The sequence below is a fragment of the Tyto alba genome, unplaced genomic scaffold, assembly GCF_018691265.1.
Source record: "Tyto alba isolate M040663 unplaced genomic scaffold, T.alba_DEE_v4.0 Super-Scaffold_23, whole genome shotgun sequence".
Taxonomy (NCBI): domain Eukaryota; kingdom Metazoa; phylum Chordata; class Aves; order Strigiformes; family Tytonidae; genus Tyto; species Tyto alba.
Genome location: NW_024881297.1, coordinates 8501729 through 8521104, shown reverse-complemented (window position 1 = coordinate 8521104; position 19376 = coordinate 8501729). Strand labels below are relative to the sequence as shown.

At 35.6% G+C, this 19376-nt stretch overlaps 1 protein-coding gene across 4 annotated transcripts in view; it reads right to left on the bottom strand.

Annotated features, from left to right (window-relative positions):
• Positions 1-378: 378 nt before the first annotated feature.
• Positions 379-19376, bottom strand: part of LRBA (LPS responsive beige-like anchor protein) — a 415639-nt gene continuing 396641 nt past the window's right edge. For all 4 annotated transcript variants that reach the window (XM_042796732.1, XM_042796735.1, XM_042796733.1 and 1 more), the window contains 4 exons: positions 12793-12894; positions 11406-11620; positions 3745-3896; positions 379-1473 (listed from right to left, as the gene is read on the bottom strand). In XM_042796732.1, coding sequence (XP_042652666.1) covers positions 1383-1473; positions 3745-3896; positions 11406-11620; positions 12793-12894 — 560 coding nt within the window. In that variant the 3' untranslated portion in view covers positions 379-1382. The remainder of the gene's footprint in view (positions 1474-3744; positions 3897-11405; positions 11621-12792; positions 12895-19376) is intronic.

Sequence of the window (19376 nt, the reverse complement as noted above, 5' to 3'; positions counted from 1 at the left end):
GATAGTAGTTAAATGCTTAGAAAAACCAGGAACTGCTCTAGTAGGCAGCTAGAGAAATGTATGTATCAATACAGATATGGAATGTAAATTTCAACTCATATAGATCACAACATACAAAGAAGATTTTTATGCAATACAGACTTACAAAACAATAACAGTTCTTTTCACAAATATTTTCACAGAGTTCTGCACAGCAATCCTGTAGAAAAGTAGATTTGTGCAACACCAAAATAACTTACTGTTCCTTAGTATAAATTATTCTTATTTTCCTAAAAGAAAGAGGTAATTTAATATGATTGGGCAGGATCTGACTGGATTTGGTGATAGTAAAATATAAAAGATATTGTTGCTATATGCAGAAAAGGAATATGGTATGTGCTACAGTATTGCAGGGGCTAGTTCTGGGGAAAAAAAAAAAAAAAAAAAAAAGAAAGGAAAATTGCCTGCAAGTGCCTTTACTGCTGAATAGAGGCTGTGCACCAGCTAACACCTGCCTTTTTAGTGCTTTCACAGTCAACCAGCAGAAGTGTGCTTTAGTACTTGCACCTATTAAAAAATACCTGCCTCTGTGGGTTTCTAATTTGAGTTTAAAGTCTCCAAAATAGCCTTTCTGATTTTGAGGAACAATCCACATTTTGGTGTGCTTTGAAGGAGATGCCAGCTAGAAACTAGAAGGATTCACACTTGATGTAACACAAACTCCATTCCCTATTTCTCTCTCTTAACTGCACAAAAATTACAACTAAAAAAGAACTAAGTCTAGGCCTAGAAACATGCTTGAATAGTAACATTGATGGAAACGATTTGCAAAGTTTAAAATTACATTAACCATAATTTAAATATTACCGCTGAATCCCAGAAACTTCAGTGCTGATGTAGTACAATCATTTGGAAAAGTACGAGACAAAGTGTGGTACAGATAGCACAGATTAAAATTCCCCAAACATTGTAATTAATTTCCATTATGTTAAAATCATATATTCCTCAAGGTTATACATAAAGCTTCAGATGGAAAATCCGTTTCTTCATAATATAGCTAGAATGGGAGTTTTAACCATCTTTACTTTAGGTTTCTTTTACATACAGGGATCAAAATAGACTTCTCATTATGACTAAAAATATAGATTTTTAACTACAGAACCCAGCAGCCATTTTTCTGCTTCTTTGCCTTTCCCCCAAAAAAGTCAAGCAAGGTCTACAAAAATAGCAATTAACTTTAAAAAATAGGTTGTTTCTTCCAGCAAATTTAAGTTACATTCAGATGTAATATAGCTATTTATAAGGAACAATATTGTGGCAAGACACCAAGGGAGGTGCGCTGTGTTCAGTTTCCCCCTGACAACAGCTGCCCACATCAGTGCTAATCTTGGTCTCCGTGAAAATCAGTATCTGGTTTGATACTCGTGGTGCCAACGGTTGAAATCATTGTAGAAAACCACTATGCTCCCAGATGCCATGCCAGTCATTATACACCTAAGGAAAGCACAAGACCATATTTGTTAGTGAGTATTTCACGTCCAGATATATGAGTCAACACACTGAAGAGTTACACCAATATAGGTACAAGAACCCAAGGCAACGACCAACTTCCACCAAAGACAGCTGGAGCTGGAAGTGCTCCACATACCAGAAAAGTCAGGCTTCAGGGGCTCCCCCAGCTTGGGCTTCCGAGGGCTCCAGAAAGCTGGATTTGAAAAAAACTGCCATCTGACAGATTTATGGATCACAAACTGTCCAAAACACCATACAACAGTTTGTACGGCCGGCCTGAAGCTACAACTGAGAGTTAGAAAACAGAATTGTTTACCAGCATCACTGTCCTGCAAGGCCACTTCACATTTCCTGAGATTTATTCCTGGCTTGCTTGGTTGTTTTTTGGGGGTATTGGGGTGGGATGAAGCCTTGATGAAGCAGCAAAGTGAAGGAAGGCTAGGAGAAGTGTTCATTTCAGATTCGCCTCCCCCATTTAAGCACATGATCTACATGAAGGAATTGGACGTGGGCACAGGCCTTCAGTTGGAAATGTTAGTATCTGGGTTTGAAAGCAATCTGAAGGCTTTGACTGTTTTGGAACTTCCTGAAAGCAATCACTGTGCTTCCCCACTGAGGCACTCTTTCTTTCTAAATTCCTTACCCTTGGCCTACTACTAGAGATCATTTAGATCTGTTTGAAAAGCCATGAACTTGACATAGCACACAATTACAAGAGTTACTGTATCATCTTTTCTACTATCTCATATTAAATTTTTACAAAAATCAAAAGTAGGAGTACATATACAATTCTGGCATTTTAGGACAAAAGCCTCGGAATTAAAAAAAATTTTAGAGTAAAAAGCTGTAACTTATCCTTCAAAACAAAGACTAAATATGAGATCATCAAAACATTGCATTTTGATAGTATCAGACTATTTCAAGAGCACCCTTTTTATTGTTTTTGTATTAGGCTAAAATGTATTTTTACACATTGTCACTCAAACATATACATTCATCCATACCATAAAATTACTCTGAGTAATTACTAAGTAAAATACTGTGAGTAAATCTCTTCTGAGGTTCTGTGTCTTCAAACCCAAAGTGAATAGGTTCCTAACTTGAACACATGGATAAATTTATAGATGTCCATATTAAAATTCAGTTTACTGACATGCGAAGATTACGTTGACATGCCATTCAATAGAGCTCAAAGATTCTCTAAATGCAAAATTTTATACATTTCAGAGGTCTAAAATTCAACAGCTGTAACTCCAGCTTTTGAAATATTGTTAACAGCAGGGGCTCTTTAATAGAAAAATGTTTCTGCCAAAATGCCTATAATCTCTAATTCAGCTTAACCAGAAGAAGTTGAATGTTTGCTTTAAGTCCCTAGATTTTGCTGGCTTGGATTTTTTTAAAGTTCATTTTATATAAATTTTAGAAATGTAGTCCAGGTAAAAACATTAAAACATTCAGTATGGACTTCAGTAAGTGGAAGTTTAAGAGTCTCAGCAATATGCTTTAGTGCACAATGTAGACATTCCTAAGGGCTTTAGGAGCCAAATCTGCTTGAAAAGTACACAGGAATTCGACTAAGAAAATACACCAAAGCAAACAAAATTCTAGCCCGCAAGATAAAAGTGTACAAATGTAATGGTAAACATCCATCTTATAAACAAACAGTACTTTTTTTGATAAAAACACAGGACAGCTGCATCGAAAAATGTAATGTAAAAATGCAGTACAAGTATTAACTGATTGACTTCAGTAAGAGGAAGGGCATGCTTTATATGGACAAAATAACTTTCCTAGAAATGAAATTTAATATTTGCTTTAGCAAAATATGGATCTGTGGAAGGAATCTTACTGTGCAACTGTTCTGTTATATTTTTAACATAAAGGTCTGGAATTAGGAACGTGATTTGTATCATAAGTTGAGGAAGAAACATGAAAAGCACATATATAACCTTCCACTTCCACGTGACCCACACCGAACATTGGCCCAGGCCAGTAACTCAACCTATCTTGAAAGTCTGACAAAGTAAGAGTTCTTGAACCTCTTAATTCCCCCAAGAGCTGAAATCCTGAAAAAGAGTATCTTCCCCAAACATGACATGTTAGGAAGAAATTTATGCAAGCGCAGAATTCTCAATATAATCACCAGGATCTGTGATCCACAGAAAAATCAAAATCAGAATTAAAACAAAAATGAAATTTAATTGTAAGTATATCTTCTCTGAAATTCTTATGAAGACCAGACTTTGCTCTAACCTTTGGTCATATGACAGTGCCATGGATCGGATTCCAGCATCACACCCTGGGTAAGCAAAAAGCTGCTTGAGGTCCCACATCTGCCATACCATGACAACTCCATTGTCTCCACCTGTAAGCAGATACTGTCCATCTCGACTCAGCTGAATTGCCTAAGGGGAAATCACATGGATATTTGTCAGATAAATACGTGTTGCTCTTACTCCCCTTCTTTTACTTTCATAAAAAGTTTCATATTGACAGCTGAATTTCCAGGGAGACTTGATGTCAATACAAGCTTTTGGGAAGCAACGTTGTTATGTTATTCTACCCAGCAACAGATTTAATGTTATTATGCAGAAATCTCTTTAATACATTATATGCCGCTAGCTAAGTTTTACCTCACCTGTGATTTATTCCATATTCCAAAGATCTAATATGAGGTCATCTAAAGAAATTTACTCTTCTAATTAGCTAGATTTACAAGATCCAGCAGCACTGGCATTAAAATACAGTACCTGACATTCCCCAAGGGTCTTTAATACTAGCCTAGCAGAAGCTATCCTCCTTTTCTCTCTGGCAAAAGGCTGAATGATGGAGAGAACTGAAATTATACAAATTACTAGAATTAAGTTAGACTAGCATTTTTAGATCCCTGCTCTGGATTAATAAGATAATGATCCACTCCTCTTAACAGAGACTGTGTTTCCTTTCATCTTCTACCCTGAAACTGCCTGTGACAAATTCAGTGACTTAGACCCCAATTTTGCATGCATCATGGGGACTGATGCCAAATCTACATTTGAAATCTTTATTTGGGATCCAGATCATGGAGAAAGATCGGATAGGATTGGTTTTCACACTGAAGACTTCTTGAAACAGGAGTCTTCAATCTATTTTGATATTTCTTGTGTGCTGTTAGAAAAATCACGATGCATACTGAATATCTGGAAGAACAGCAACTTTTCTCAGTTACCTGATGACTATGCCACACGATACTATCAGATATTAAGGTGACTGGAAGCATGAAAAATATTTCTCAAAGAGGGATTTTGCCAGTTTAAAGAAGCCAAAATATGATTTAAAAGAACTGAACTTGTAACATTATCAAAATAAGCGATACCCTATGGGGTCAGACAGACCATGATCCATCTAGCCCAGTCTTGTATCACCAACAGTGGCAGCAGGAGATGCTGTGAGGCTGGTCACTCTACAGCCTCTTCCCCTTGTGCTCCCCAGCACCCACAGTCACTGAATCAGGAATATCAGAAAGTATATCTCTGACAATTCCCTTTAGTATCTATTTATGGACATGTTGCCCATGAATTTTCTCAATCTGTTTTTGAGCCTGCTGATGTCTTCTATGGAAAAAAAAAAAAACAACAACAACAACAACAACAAAATTGGCAGAAGTTCATTATGGTGCAAAATAGTTTTATCTGTCTTCAAGTGATCCTACTGATTTTGATGAATACCCCATAAGTCTCACATTGTGGCATTTTCCAAATAACAGTTCTGCACTCATCTCAACTATTGCCTTCATCATTGCCCACCTCCAAAAACATTGAATAAAACAGGTTCCCAACACCAACCCCTGGAAGATTCCATTACTAACTTAACTTTTCTCACAGCAATACTAAAATCTTACACATCTTTTCAATACAAGTCTTAGCAATTACTACAGTAACCCTGAAAAGTTACAAAACCTCTTCTGAAAGGAAGACCCTGTCCTGCTGGCATGCATGAAAAAATACTTAAGCAGTAGAGGATATTGGACCCTGATTTTATAGCCTCATCTTCCAACTATCTGGGAAAACTGAAGGGTTTGTAGGGTTTCCAAAAAAACCAAGCCCAAAATGTTGAATCAATTATGCCATGTGGAATGACATCAGCACGAGCTACCAGCAAGATCAAGACCCTTAGGACTACAGTTTGGACCATTATTAGTAACTCCTGTAAGTCCAAACCCTTGCCTCTTCAGTTCTCATTCTGACTTCTGCTCCCCGGCTTGACTTTTGTTCTTTCCCTTCTCTGCTCTCTACTTTTATTTTTGTATGCAATACTCAGCACAGCAGCAACCTATCATCCTCTTCATTTAAGCACACAGAAAGGTAAGAAAAAACTTTGCTAGTTGTTTGCTGGATGATTTTCTGGTTTTAAATGGAAAATAAAGAACTTTGCTACTATTGAATGAAGCACTATTATCTAGTATTGAAATCCTGATCCTACCTAATCCTTCACTCCATTACTCCTACTTTCAATTCCTGTTTTTCCTTCACTCTTTTCTGCCTCTTCTTGTCTTCTCCCAGTCTGACAAGTTTCTACATGACCATCTCTCCTTCTCTGTTCCTGTCACTCTTGCAAACATCTCTGATTCTGTCCTTGGTTCTAGCCTCGATTCTGCTCTTCTTTCTCCTCTGTTTCCCCATCAGTCCTTCCCCTTCATCCAGGATCACATTTCTTGCCATGGCCTTTTTGGCCTTTTTGTGCACCCCACCGTAGGGGATGATTGGTTGCAGGGGAAAGCTCTGCATCCCTGGGCTACAGATGTTCAGTACGGAATGTACATGCTAAGAATTATCTACTGAATGCATTTAACCTGAGCTTTGTGCATCAGCTAAACTTTGGCAGCTTTTCAACAAAATACACATCCTTCACATCAGGACTAATTCGTGATAAATTTCAGCTCCCTGACTCAAGGCAGGGAGCCACAAAACTTTTCACTAGAACAATGTAAGAATAAATAATATTCAGAGCAATAGTTTTTAAATTCCAAACACACACAGATAGATCGATCCACTTTAATTAAAACACTGTCACTGGAAGGCAAGGAAAATTGTCTCAATATGATCCTCTACAAGCAAAATTCCAGCTCATAGATTTAAATTTAGGAAAAAGTAGAAAGAACTGAAGACTGAGTCTTGCAAACATATCTCTCTCTGCTGAAGTCTGCAAGTATTTTGGCACTTGCAATCTCTGCTTCTACAGTTTTTCAATACGCAAAACTCGTAACCTACTGTGATTTTAAATTCCTCAGGAAAAGGAAGTTGCTGGATTTTTAATATACAGAATTTATAGTGCATGCACCACAAAAATGAGAGAAACTGAAACACAAAAATGTTACGTTCATGCAGCATTAAAGTGTTTATACAGACTGCTGACAAGCCTAGAAACCAAAATATACAGTGTATGTAAGATACTGCTTCATGAACAGCAATAATTGAAGTCAGACATATTACACATCTGTATTTTTTGTATTGCTGTACTCTATTACTATGATGCCAACTATATCCCTTTAGAATTCTACGATGTGCATTAAGATAGTTTCTATATTATATTGTGAATTTTAAGTGTTTACTGCAACAACTTCCAAGTAATCAGAATGAATCACATTGCTAAATTTTATTTCACACAGTAACTTTAAAATTAATGTAACAAATAAAAACATATACTGTAAACAAAATATTATAACACTGGGGAAAAAAAAAAAAAAGATGATAAATATATTCCAGTTGTTTTTTGAATTAAGATGGCAACACATATGTGTAAGTTTAGACACAATAAAGCTGAGTATGTGGAGGTTTTTTTTCAACCATATCTAAGAATGGAAAATTGAATACTAACCAAGGTTACAGTTTAGTATTCTGAGCTGAATCTTCTCCCCCCAGAAAACAAATGTTCAAACCTTAAAATGCTTTTGTGATTGTTTCTACCAGCCTACAAAAATATGCTAAGCACCTGCCAAAGCACAGCCCCAAGGAGCTTGAATACTCATTTAAAGACCCTCTTAGAAAAGTATAGTAACCCAGTAAGAAAGAGGTAGAAAACAAACCAAGACTGTGGAAATTACCTGTAACTCACATGCACTGAGTAGATGATCATGAGATCTAACATACTACACACAATTATTAAAAGGATTATTCATTAGAAACAAAAATCAATATAGGGTGTTTTTCTTCTCTATAGCAATGGCAGTCTCCTAAGGGTATTTTCAAATTGCAATGAAGACCGTGACAAATAATTATTTGCTACACTTATAAAATTCAGCTGATGAAAATCCATTAACCTTATGGTCATGGTTCACTTGAATTTTATACTTGAGGCTTTTACTGAAGAAATGCTGTATTAAAAGGCAAATTAAAGCCATTAATCTTTAACTCTTCCACTACCTGCAAAATGCAGTGGGTTTTGTGATCTTTTGATTAAATAAAGTATAGGCTTTGAACCTTTACTAATACCTATGCAATTTTACTAAATCATTGGCTTGTCATGAAGACAAGATGTTGATTTATTTATTTGTACTGTTTATTAATAAAATTCTCAGCCATTTCTCTCTCTCTTTCTCTGTATGTGTATATATATATATATATATATATGAATGAAGGAAAGAATGGAAGAAAAAGGTCACCCTGTCAACATTTCAGTTTCATGACATGCCCTTCAAGATTTAACAAACGAAAGGATGCTTCTACTCTCAAATACTCCAACTGGTATAGAAGACGACATGAATCAATTTTTACTGTTCTGCTTTTCCCCAGCGTAGTTTATCTATGATTCTGCTAGGTATGAAACTGAGACAACCCTGCAACTAATCTTTCTCACGTGAGCTTCAGACTCTCAAATAATCCCCAAAGTGCACAATTTCAGCAATGTTCTAAAAGCTGCATTTCTGACTTGTATTTCCTTGGAAAGTCTCAAAACTTTGCACAAATCCCTTTTAACATCTCAGATTTTTGAAAGGCAGTGCTTTGTAAAAAGGCAGAGCTGACACTGTGACAGCTCTGGCTTACAGCAGCAGGAGTCTTGTGGGCACTTCCACATTTCAAAACAGACTCAGGAAAGGAAAATAAATTGGTTCCTCTGGGTGAAACAGCATACAGTCTTTGTTTAGGGTAAAATAACTTTACTTCTCAGAACAAGCAGACTATTTAGAGTTAAGTTATTCATTAAGATATCTAAACATTACATGGTAGATGTACTGTGATATGCCTAAGCTCCACTGAGCAATACAGTATTTAAAACAAAAACAGGTGGAAGGCATTGATTTGACTTTGAATTTCCCCAGAGCATCTGAAATTTATCTAGCAGTTTTCTAGCACAAGAATACAAGAAAGAAAATCAGAATGTTGTTCCAAACATCACTACTGAAAACTGCTAGTTTTGTCAATGACATTCTGAAATGACACAGGAAAACAGAAACTAGAATGTTACATTACAGATTCAACACATATGGCCACAGGAAAATAGAAACTAGAATTTTACATTGCAGATTCAACACTTGCGACCTTCTCCTTCCCTATTCTATCCTCCTCGAGCAATAATCAACAAAAAGTATTTGTCAGCACAGCCCATGGGTAGGTACTATTCATTTTAAATGCTCCTATTTTAATCATGCAGTTGCCACTTGCCTTCTAGCATGATATAGTGCAGAAGCATTGGGAAAGACGCTGTAGGTTGTTTAAGTGTAAAGCCCAACTGGGACCACTGGGAGAGAAAGAAAGCAAAACAAAACAAAATAAAACCCAAACCCCTGTACATACGTAATTCTGGCCCACAGAGAGCGGAACTCCATTGCCTCTAGCAACATTCCTAAAGCTGTGGGTACTGACTGAAACACTACAGAAATTGTTTTAGCCAGCAAGGGATTTCTAGATATTTTACAGATTTGCTGGCCTAGCTGACAACATAATCACAACTGAAAGTGACAGATTATCGACATTATTATTGTAAAAAGAGAAAACACTATGATATGTACTTGCTTTATGGAAAGAACTGGGATGAAAGGTAGGTTGAAAATCTCTAAAGCATTTGTACAAGGACAGCCAAAGGTGCAATTTCAGAGAATTTAAGAAAGATTAAAGATTGAAGCAAGAATCTATATTAATTTGGAAAAAATGGCTTGGGACAGAAATATACACACACTACTTCATTTCCCCCAGCTTCAAATCCGCACTTCTGGCTGCCACAGCATCCAACGGTCAAATTCTCTCTCACCCTGGCAGACAGACAGCACTCCCACTATGGAAGAAAGCTACACAGAGAGTTATTTCTGCATATTCCACAATCAACATATCTGAGATTTTGAAAACCTAGGGATGTTGGATTAACAAAGTATAATACATGACAGAGTTTTAGAAGGTTTTAGGTGGAATACACTCAACTGCACTGGAGACTTCAGTGGTAATGGAGCATCCACTGTTCAATGTAAGTTATAAAACAGAAATAATGAAGGTCAAAATTCTTTCAAATATATTGACACATTCTTCCATCTTAAGAATTAATGTGAATAGTCTGAGAAGAACAAGTGCAAATTTAAAAACTATGACAATTTTGCACAACTTCTGGAAGAATTTCAATAGTTCTGTAAAACGAGTATGAGGGTGAAGAGGATTTTCTTCTTGAAACATCTAATCCAAATGAAGGAAAAACTTTTGAGAGTTTTCAACTCAAGAGAACATTGGAAATCCCAGCATCTGAGTTGCTGGGCTCTTCCATCAGATTATGAAAGTCAGCTTGGAGGTGTAGTACTGCTACAACAACAAAAGTCTCCTCTTGCTGATGTTAAATAGTTAAACAGTTTTTATATAGGAAACACTACTGTGAGGATGACCGAGCGCTGGCACAGGTTGCCTAGAGAAGCTGTAGAATCTCCATCCTTGGAGATATTCAAAAGCTGTCTGGACATGGCCCTGGGCAACCGGCTCTACATGGCCCTGCTTGAGCAGGAGGGCTGGACTAGATGATCTTCAGAGGTCCCTTCCAACCTCAACCATTCCGTGATTCTGTGCCTCAGACCACGATTACTGGCAGAGACCATAACTTGAGATAATTCAGGTAGCCCGAATGCTGACCCAGCAACGTGATCTTGCTTCGTGTCTCTGTTGCATTCTGCAATTTTCAAGCCGATTTGGTAATGCTTTTTCATTTTTTTTCCCCTTCCCTTTCCTTCCTTTTTCATTCAATGAAAAAGTGGGAATATTTTTAGTTCAAGGAAAATATTCTTTTGACATTTTCGCTCCACTGCAGTATAGCTGGCAGTTTCTGCCCTGCTTCATAGGTACTATTTCATAGGAACTGTCAAAAGACCTGCTTTTTGTATTATAAAATAATTTCCATAAAACCATAAGCTTAAAATGCCTCCTGCATAGTTTTGGACTTGCTCCATGTCTCTTGCAGCTAAAGATGTCGAACCTAGCTGCCTGCTCAGCAAATGCCAAAGGGCTAAGGAGTTGAAATATAGACATATACCTATCAACTTCCTGAAACAGCACAACACACACTATCTCAAGCTAAGGTGAAGGAATATGGACAGAGATGCCAAAAAGGGGAAGGCCAACATCCAAAACAGCATGTCCAACGATCTCCTGACTTCAGACTGAAAAATAAAGAAGTAGCCTGGCTTCTCCTGGTCAGCAATTAGTAATATTTGCATTCTTTAGTTCAAGAAAATGCTTACAGGGTATTCCTTACTATATGAACAGAGTTATTTTAAAATTAAAACCAGTACTATTAGGAGTACATGGTCGCCTCAACTACAAGTTTTTCAGAATGCTTCTATTATGGTCTAGTACCACATATTTCTATGCACTGGCTATAGAAAGAGCCTCTGCACAACTCCAACATTAATAGCTTTTCCTTGTACTGGAACTGACTGTCCTTAGCACACACATGAGTACACTCACCTTTATCTTGTCATCTGTTTCCATAGTGGCTTGAAGTCTCCCATTCACACTGAATACACAGAAGAGGCCGTTTTCATAATATATGACACAGTGGCCTTCTCTTGAAGCTTGAATAAGTTTTGGTCTCAGGCAGCTTTCAGGACCTTCTAATGTTTCAGGACCTTCTAATGTCCTCAGTAGATCTCCATTCATAGAATGTATGAGGCATGGTCCTTCTAATGAGACAGAATAAAATCTCTAGTGACTGATTTACATGCTCATTTAAAGCCATCATATATCACATAATAAGTAATGACTTCTACTTAGGTAATCACTATTGTAATACATTATAATGATTTTTACCATGTTTAAGTGGATAGCCTATGACTTTAAGGGTGCCAGAGAATAAAATGAACAGCTTATCCCTTAAAAGTTTCATATTAAGGTATTTTAGAGCACCTATCAAAACTAGTTAGAGAGCACAAAAATTAATGTACTGAATCCTAAAAAGAGATTTGAAAAATACGAAGACACACAGAGGTAAGTGTAATGAATTCATATATATAGGTACTCGAAAAGTATATATTCTCATATTAAGATTTTAACCCACACATGATCCACTAAATATTTACTTTTTTAATATATTTGGACAAATATTTGATTTGCATGTAAGCAACAAGTGTTCACATGCACAGAACAGAAATGCACACAGGTGCATATAGTGAGTACACCCAACTTTGAAAAACTGCCTCAAAGTAGGTACTTTGGAAACACTAAATCAGAAAGATCCTAGTTCTAAGAAATTCTGAGTTTAAAAATAGTTGTGGAACAGCAAATAGGAAAATTATAAACAACATCCATGGAATCAACATATTTCTTTATAATTTGCCTGCCAAAAGCAGGTCTTTGAGAACACAAATGGAGCATATTACAGGCTTTGTAGCTAAGCTCAAGGAACCTGAACAGAATTGCTCTAAATTTTAGTTGGTGGTTTATATATACCTTTCATCAAACAAACAAGACAGCACATTCATTTTCTCCTGAAATTAAGTTTTTGCTTCCCTTTCTGAGAAGTTATCCATAACAAACATTCTTCACCACCCTGGCAGTCAAGAGCTGTATCCACCTGTGTGCTATATGCTATTACACACTGGATAAACAAACAAAAAGAAATAGTAATCAGTAGGCTATTATAGGGAAACCTGTGTGGTTGCTTTTTCTTGTAAATGTCTGAATAATCCTCAGTTTACATGTGTTTAAAAAGAGGTTTCAAATTCCACTGCAGCTAAACAAAGGTTAGAAGTAAAACCACCATAAAGTTAATAACTTCTGCCACTTGAAACTATATTCCTTTTTGCATTAGGATTATAGCTTCATGAACAGAGAGAAATGACAACAGCTACCTTACCTTTTGAACCACTTATTACCAGGCCAAGTTCAGCACAAATGGTAGCACAGGTGATCTCATAGTCATGTCCTGTCAAAATAGCTCGAGGAGTTGCAAAATCACCTTCAATGAAAAAACAATAAAAGCAATCCTTGGTTACAATCTATTTCTAAAATCACTGCTTTCAATCACTGAAGTGACTTCAGTTTCCTTGCTCTTGGAGTTCATGTTCCTTACAAATCACTTCTATGCCACTGTTTGCATATGGTTGTTCTGTACTCCTATCTATATAGTACAGCAACATAGGAATTCAGCCTGCACATTTACTAACACATGTTAATATAAGAGTCAGGTGTGTAGTAAAGCCAGACAGAAGTTGAAGCATAGAGATTTGCATTTTCCTCTCCCTCTATCTTTCTCCTCTCCCCTCCCCCCCGCTTTTTTTTTTCTTTTGTGAGGGAAGAGATCTAAGTCAATTACTACCTTTTCCTATAACAAGCTTAAGTAAACACAGAAGTGTCACTATGACAGGTACCGAGAGGAGACACCTACAGTGCCCAAAGATGAAGTAAACCATCCATCGACCGATTTCTTTTTAACCTAGTAACAGTGTTGAAACCTCAGCCCCATGAGTTCCTTGCAAGATGTGGAGCTTGGACCATAATCAGTATGAATTTCAGATGAGTTTGCAAAATCAAAATACCCAAACCTAACATTGATTACCGCTGCTCCTATTACACATTTCCCTGCAACAAGAACAAATAAAACTGTATTTTTCTTGAGATTCTCTTTGTAAGCAAACGTCTATGGATACCATAAAGAAAATGAAATAGTACAGCTGGCACATTTAAAGGAAAAAAAAATATTTTTTTTATCCAGGCCAAGACACAGAAAGGGTAAGCAAATGCTATAAAGCTCTGTAAGTAGTTTTATAACTTCACTCACAGGTCATTCACTGGATCACCCTCTTCCAGAGTTCCAGCTAGTAATAATGGGACCAGCTGACTCCACTGGTTATGAAGGTAGCATCATTCAAATTACACTTAGGGTTGTAACTTTTCAAAATATAAAACCAGCATAATGTCATTAGTTTGTCCTAAACAGTAGCAGCAATACCGGTACTGCGTCTTATTAGAAATTATGGAAATATATTAAAACATGTAGCTTACCCAGACCCTGCGCACATACAGTGAAAGACTTCTGTGGAAAAGAAGTGTAAATCTGGGCTTGTATAAATAAAAGCTTAGCTTACTCTCCATATTTTACATTTTTACTCAGACCATTTGCAACACCTCCCAGAGTGTCCGTGTGGATGCCACATACAAATGGCTTTTTAGAAAAGGTCATAATCTATGACAAAGTATCAAATCAAATATTTTGACCTTTCTGAATTTTATTTATTCTGCAGTTACTGTTATAAGCTATAATTTATATCCACAATACAAAATACTGAAAAGTAAATAAATCTGTTGCTTCTTAGATATGTACTTACGCACTAAATATGTATGTGTGCATATACACACACACATATGCATGTATGTTATTAGCATTTTAAATGCGAAAATGCTTTGGAGCAACTGGCTGAATTGTCCCTAATCTCATAATAAATAATCATTAAAAGCTACTGCTTTTGTTTCATATAATGTTTGGCAAAACACACTCAAACACAGGAAGTACGGCAGACAGTTCAGAAGCAAAGGGAAAACTCCCAACAAATTAGAAGCATAAGGGTAGACACTTATTGACCTCTAGGTACTTCTCAGGTGGCTGGTACTATGAACGCTCACAAACCTTTTTGAGAAAGTTTGCTCTATTGAACTTTCCTGACCTAAACATGGGGCAGGCACCTTAGAAGATTCATAAATGAACGTTGTGTAGACAAGCCACAAATTTGCAGTTTTAGGGGAAAACGTAACAGCAACCATAAGAGTTTTATTATCCAGTAACAATTTAAATTTGTTGACCCAATTCTTTCTCCCTGTTGTCCCCAAACCATAAAAGAGGAGGCAGCTTTGTGCATGTAAAGCTTTTGTTAATTTGTTTTCATTTAAATGAACTCCTTATGCTAGCAAAATTCTAGAATTCTGGTTTTATTGCTTTATTTTGCTTTATTTTGCTTTCAGAAATTGCATTTAACACCTACTTGCATAGATCAGCAAGGAATTAATCTAATTATATATTACATGTTAATGAAGCTTTTGAAATCAGAGAAGTTTTAAATGTTCAACATTGTAGTAGAGGTAACGAATATATGATGTTGGAGATAGAAAAACTTATAAGAAGCAATGTCTGACTTAATTATTAGGAGGTGCAGACAAACAAAATCCTTACAGTAAACTTATTGCTTACAGCAACTACATTACTGTAGGCTTTACCTACTTTAGGCTGTCAGTAACTATATACATAAAATGTAGGAGGTAAGATTCTTAAAACATGTAGAAACTAAGCATATATATTTATCACAGTCCACAGAAAAGTAAAATTACATAAGTAATGCTCACAGTCTTTTTAGAATTTGGACTTGACTTCAAACATAATAGACTATAAATCTTTACTAGGTGACAGGATCAGTGTATCATAGATTATATCAATTGTTTACTAAATTACATTTATTCTAAAGAAAAACTCTAAAGAAAAAAAAAAAAAAAAAGAAATAGAAGAAACCTGAATAGCATCTTTAAAGAAATTAGGACTTGAATAAATACTGTAAAAGAGGAGTCCTGTGAAACGTCAGGCTGACTCCTTTGATAAGAATGTCAAGTATTTAGGGGTTTCCAAGCCTCTGATTTTCCAAATAATGGGGTCAACTTAAAAGCTGGCCATAGAGCAGAACAGATTTCTTTAAAAGCTTTTAAACTGTTATTGCTTCAGAAGATTGTCATGGTTTTCAATAATGCAAAGAGAAAATTTTATTTTGTTGCTGGTTTAAGGGGCACCACTTCAAACTTTTCTAAATTGTTTTAGGGGAACCGGCTTGCAGACCTTTTGAAAAGCTGGGGAAGTGACTTCAAAGCAAAAAGAGTCTTTGTCCGCTAAGCAGGTTTACGACCACTGATGCAAACCCTAACTAAGGACTGAAAAGAATACTCACTGCATCTTTATGGAGATCCTTAAGGAAGATGAACAAGTCAAATGAAATTAAAGATAGTTCAACTCCTAACACTACCTACCAAGACACAACAGCTTTACAGATGTGCTTTTCTCAGCATAGTAAACAATAATATCCTTAGTCTATACCACTGCTGGGTTGTTAGTTGAAGTCGAATGCCGTAGGAATCTTAATGCCACATTCACATTGCAACAAATTTAGTGAATGATTTATTTAAGTTGCTGGGCATATATGTAAAGTTATTTTCCAGTAATGGACAGAATACTTTACCTTTATTGTAACCATTCAAATTATTACAAAAGAACTCTCCTACAGTCCAATAAATAATTGCTGCAAAGCTGTTTTCTGATAGAAAATAGCATAAAATATCACCTTTCCTTAAGTGACTAAAGTACATTTTAAATCATAAAATTCAAGCTTCAGAAGATAAAAGGAGAGCACAGATCATGGTGATATTTCAGTGAAAAAATGTTAGGCGTTTGGAAACTACATTTAAAAAGGAACAGCAGGATTATAGCAAAGTCAAAATTTTCTTCTAGTTTAATGACATCCAGAAGAAGATACGCCTTACCGGATAACAAGAAATTGGTTTGTATTGCTGGGTCTTTCTCTGCTATTTTTTCAGCTTTGGTAATGTTACAAAACAAAACAGGATCATGACATTTTAAATCCATCAGTAAATTCCTAAAATGACCACTTTCTATATTTTCAGCACTCAGCTGTAAGAACTGAGCCATACTAATTCATTTAAAGCAAAATATCTCCCTAAAAAGACATCAAACTAGAGATTGACTGAAAAAGTTATCTCACTATGAAATATGAGACACTCTTCTTACTATTTCTGGGTGAGATAATATTACGCAACACATTAAAATATAAAATATTTGAGTATGCTCCTTTTTATGTTTTATGCTGAGAAGACAGTTAATTATGATAAGTCACAGACAGCCAAACAGTCCTTTCTAAATTATTATTCTATGATTGCAGAGGCTGTAGAGCACTTTTAAATGGCAAATTAATTATGTGATTTTATGCCAATATAAAATCCAAATTAAATGAAGCATCAGTTAATCTACCTATCTTTTTTACCTTCTTGTGAAAATAAGTGATTGAGTACTTTCTCAGAAGGATACATCAACCAAACCAAATTATATATGTAAGAAGAGTCTTCGAAAAACCATTTTACAACTTTCACAATTTTGAAGTTGCTTCATGTGATAAAAATCGAGGAAAACAATAACAGGTTTGAAAGGAATTTGAGAAGTACACATGTACTTATAGAATATATAACATTTGGACAAAAGTGCTTTTGGCAAAATGTAAGTAAATCAAGAAAACTAATTTGCTACTAGTCTTCTATGTTGATTATATAGCAAGTTTTAGAGTTTAATTACGTCAAAGTGACAACTGTCAAATATTATATAAGCTATGTATATTAACATTATTTATAGATCACACAGAGTGAACATTTAAATAACAACCAACCAAGTAAAAAAAAACATTTCACTGTCACAGAAAGGCTAGGTCTTTGATGGATACAAGATCTTACTGAAGTGATACCACACAATATTACTGAAGTATTCCTAAAACTTCAGTTTGAATAATCTTTCCTTGGTAAATATGCATTTTTATGTAACAGTGTAACTTTTTCATATTATATAGGAACTTCATTGTTGTCTGGTTCTTCACATGACACTCTATCATCATTTCCTCTAATTCCTTCAAACTACTTCCCATATGTTCTCTTTTTTACAACAAAAAGTACAACCTTATGCCTGGATGCAAGTTTTGGTTTTGCAACAAACACTTCAACCATATATTTTCTGAAAAAGGAACAGTATCTTTGAACAAGATAACATTCTATCCTAAAGCAAAATCTAAAAACATAAAACACAGAAGACGATACAGTACTGTGATGTTTGTTCAGTAAAGAAATAGAAATACTATGTTAATCTTGTAGAATTAATTTCAGTAAATCTAACACAGGAAAGGCTTACTGTACTCCTTCCTGCAGTCACACTGTGCAACAAGTGACTGACATTTATTCAGTGATAATACGAGATTTTCCATACACACCATGTCAATATAACAGGTTCACTGTTTCCAAAATAAACACAGTAAAGAAAACAAGCTTTTGTGAATTGGATATTACAATTCAGATTTCAAAAGTCAATAATCCCCAGCCTCTTAATTCCTACACCATGTGCAATGTGAGGCTTTCTGGAATGAGTTTGCCCTTACGAGGGATTCATCTGCTGGAAGTCCTGGAAGTCATTCAGCAGAACTCCTCCCACTGAATACAGACCTTTTTGAAGCCCCTGGAAAGTATCTGCAGGTGAATATTCAGGGTCAGTGTACACTAATATTTTAATATTTGCACCATCCCGACTTCATAAACTGCTACTTAAATAACAGCTTTGAAGTCTGAAAACACTGTCATTTCTGTTTGAGAATGTTCTAAAACAGCTTTATGAAGGGGCTTTTTTGTTTATGCTAAAAAAATAATCTATTTTCTTCGCAGTTCGCTCCTGTGGTTTATAAGTATTCCATTATCTAGTGAGTCCAAGAAAAAAAAAAAAAAAAAACAAACAACAAACCTCAACAGAAAAGGAAAAAACCCATCAAGAAACTATTTCAGTCAGAAATAGCACCTACTGCAGACTTCTTGTAAGATAAAAGGCATCTTACAACATGCTGAACCTGACCACTAGTTGAAACTTATATAGTATTTCAGACCTTGGGCAGAGAATTATCTGAGATGAGAGGTTTCATATGAGAATTCAGCTCAATTCAGCAGGTTTTGATTTACTTCTTTTTTTTTTTTTTTTCCTACTAAAATATTGTATTAAAATAATTTATTATTTTTTAAATAAGAAAATTGCATCACTGCAAAATAATACTGTTCCATAACAGCATGTATAAAAGTCTGTGCCTTAGCTATTTGATGTCTTTGGTAAAGCTAATTTCAAACCACTGCATCAGTAGTGTATTGCACTAGATAGATGCTTACACCACCTCTATATATCAATGTAACTGGGAATACCGATGGCATACACCAAATTCAGAGCATACATAAATTAGCTGTCTTTTTAAAAATAACTGGTTTAAAACAGATACTTTTTCAATGAAGCAGGCCATAATTCTAATTACATACAGTATTCTTGCACTTAGCAAAGTAATGTTTATCTCTGTGATGCTAGTGTTAATAGAATTGAGATCCAGAAACACTTACAAAATAATTTCCTACTCGAGTCAGGATTATTGTATTGACCAAATAATTTTTACAACTTTTAAGTTGGTAATTTTATTCTAGACTATAAATTAATGTATCTTCTGCATTACTCTGTTCTGTTTTAGATGGTATAGACTTTGAACTGAATGGTTATTTTTCCCAGCAGCCAAACAAGGTAAATAAATGTGATATATTTGTACATCATCCCACCACTATGCATATGGTGTACATTAAGGTTGTATTCATTTACCATACGAATATAAT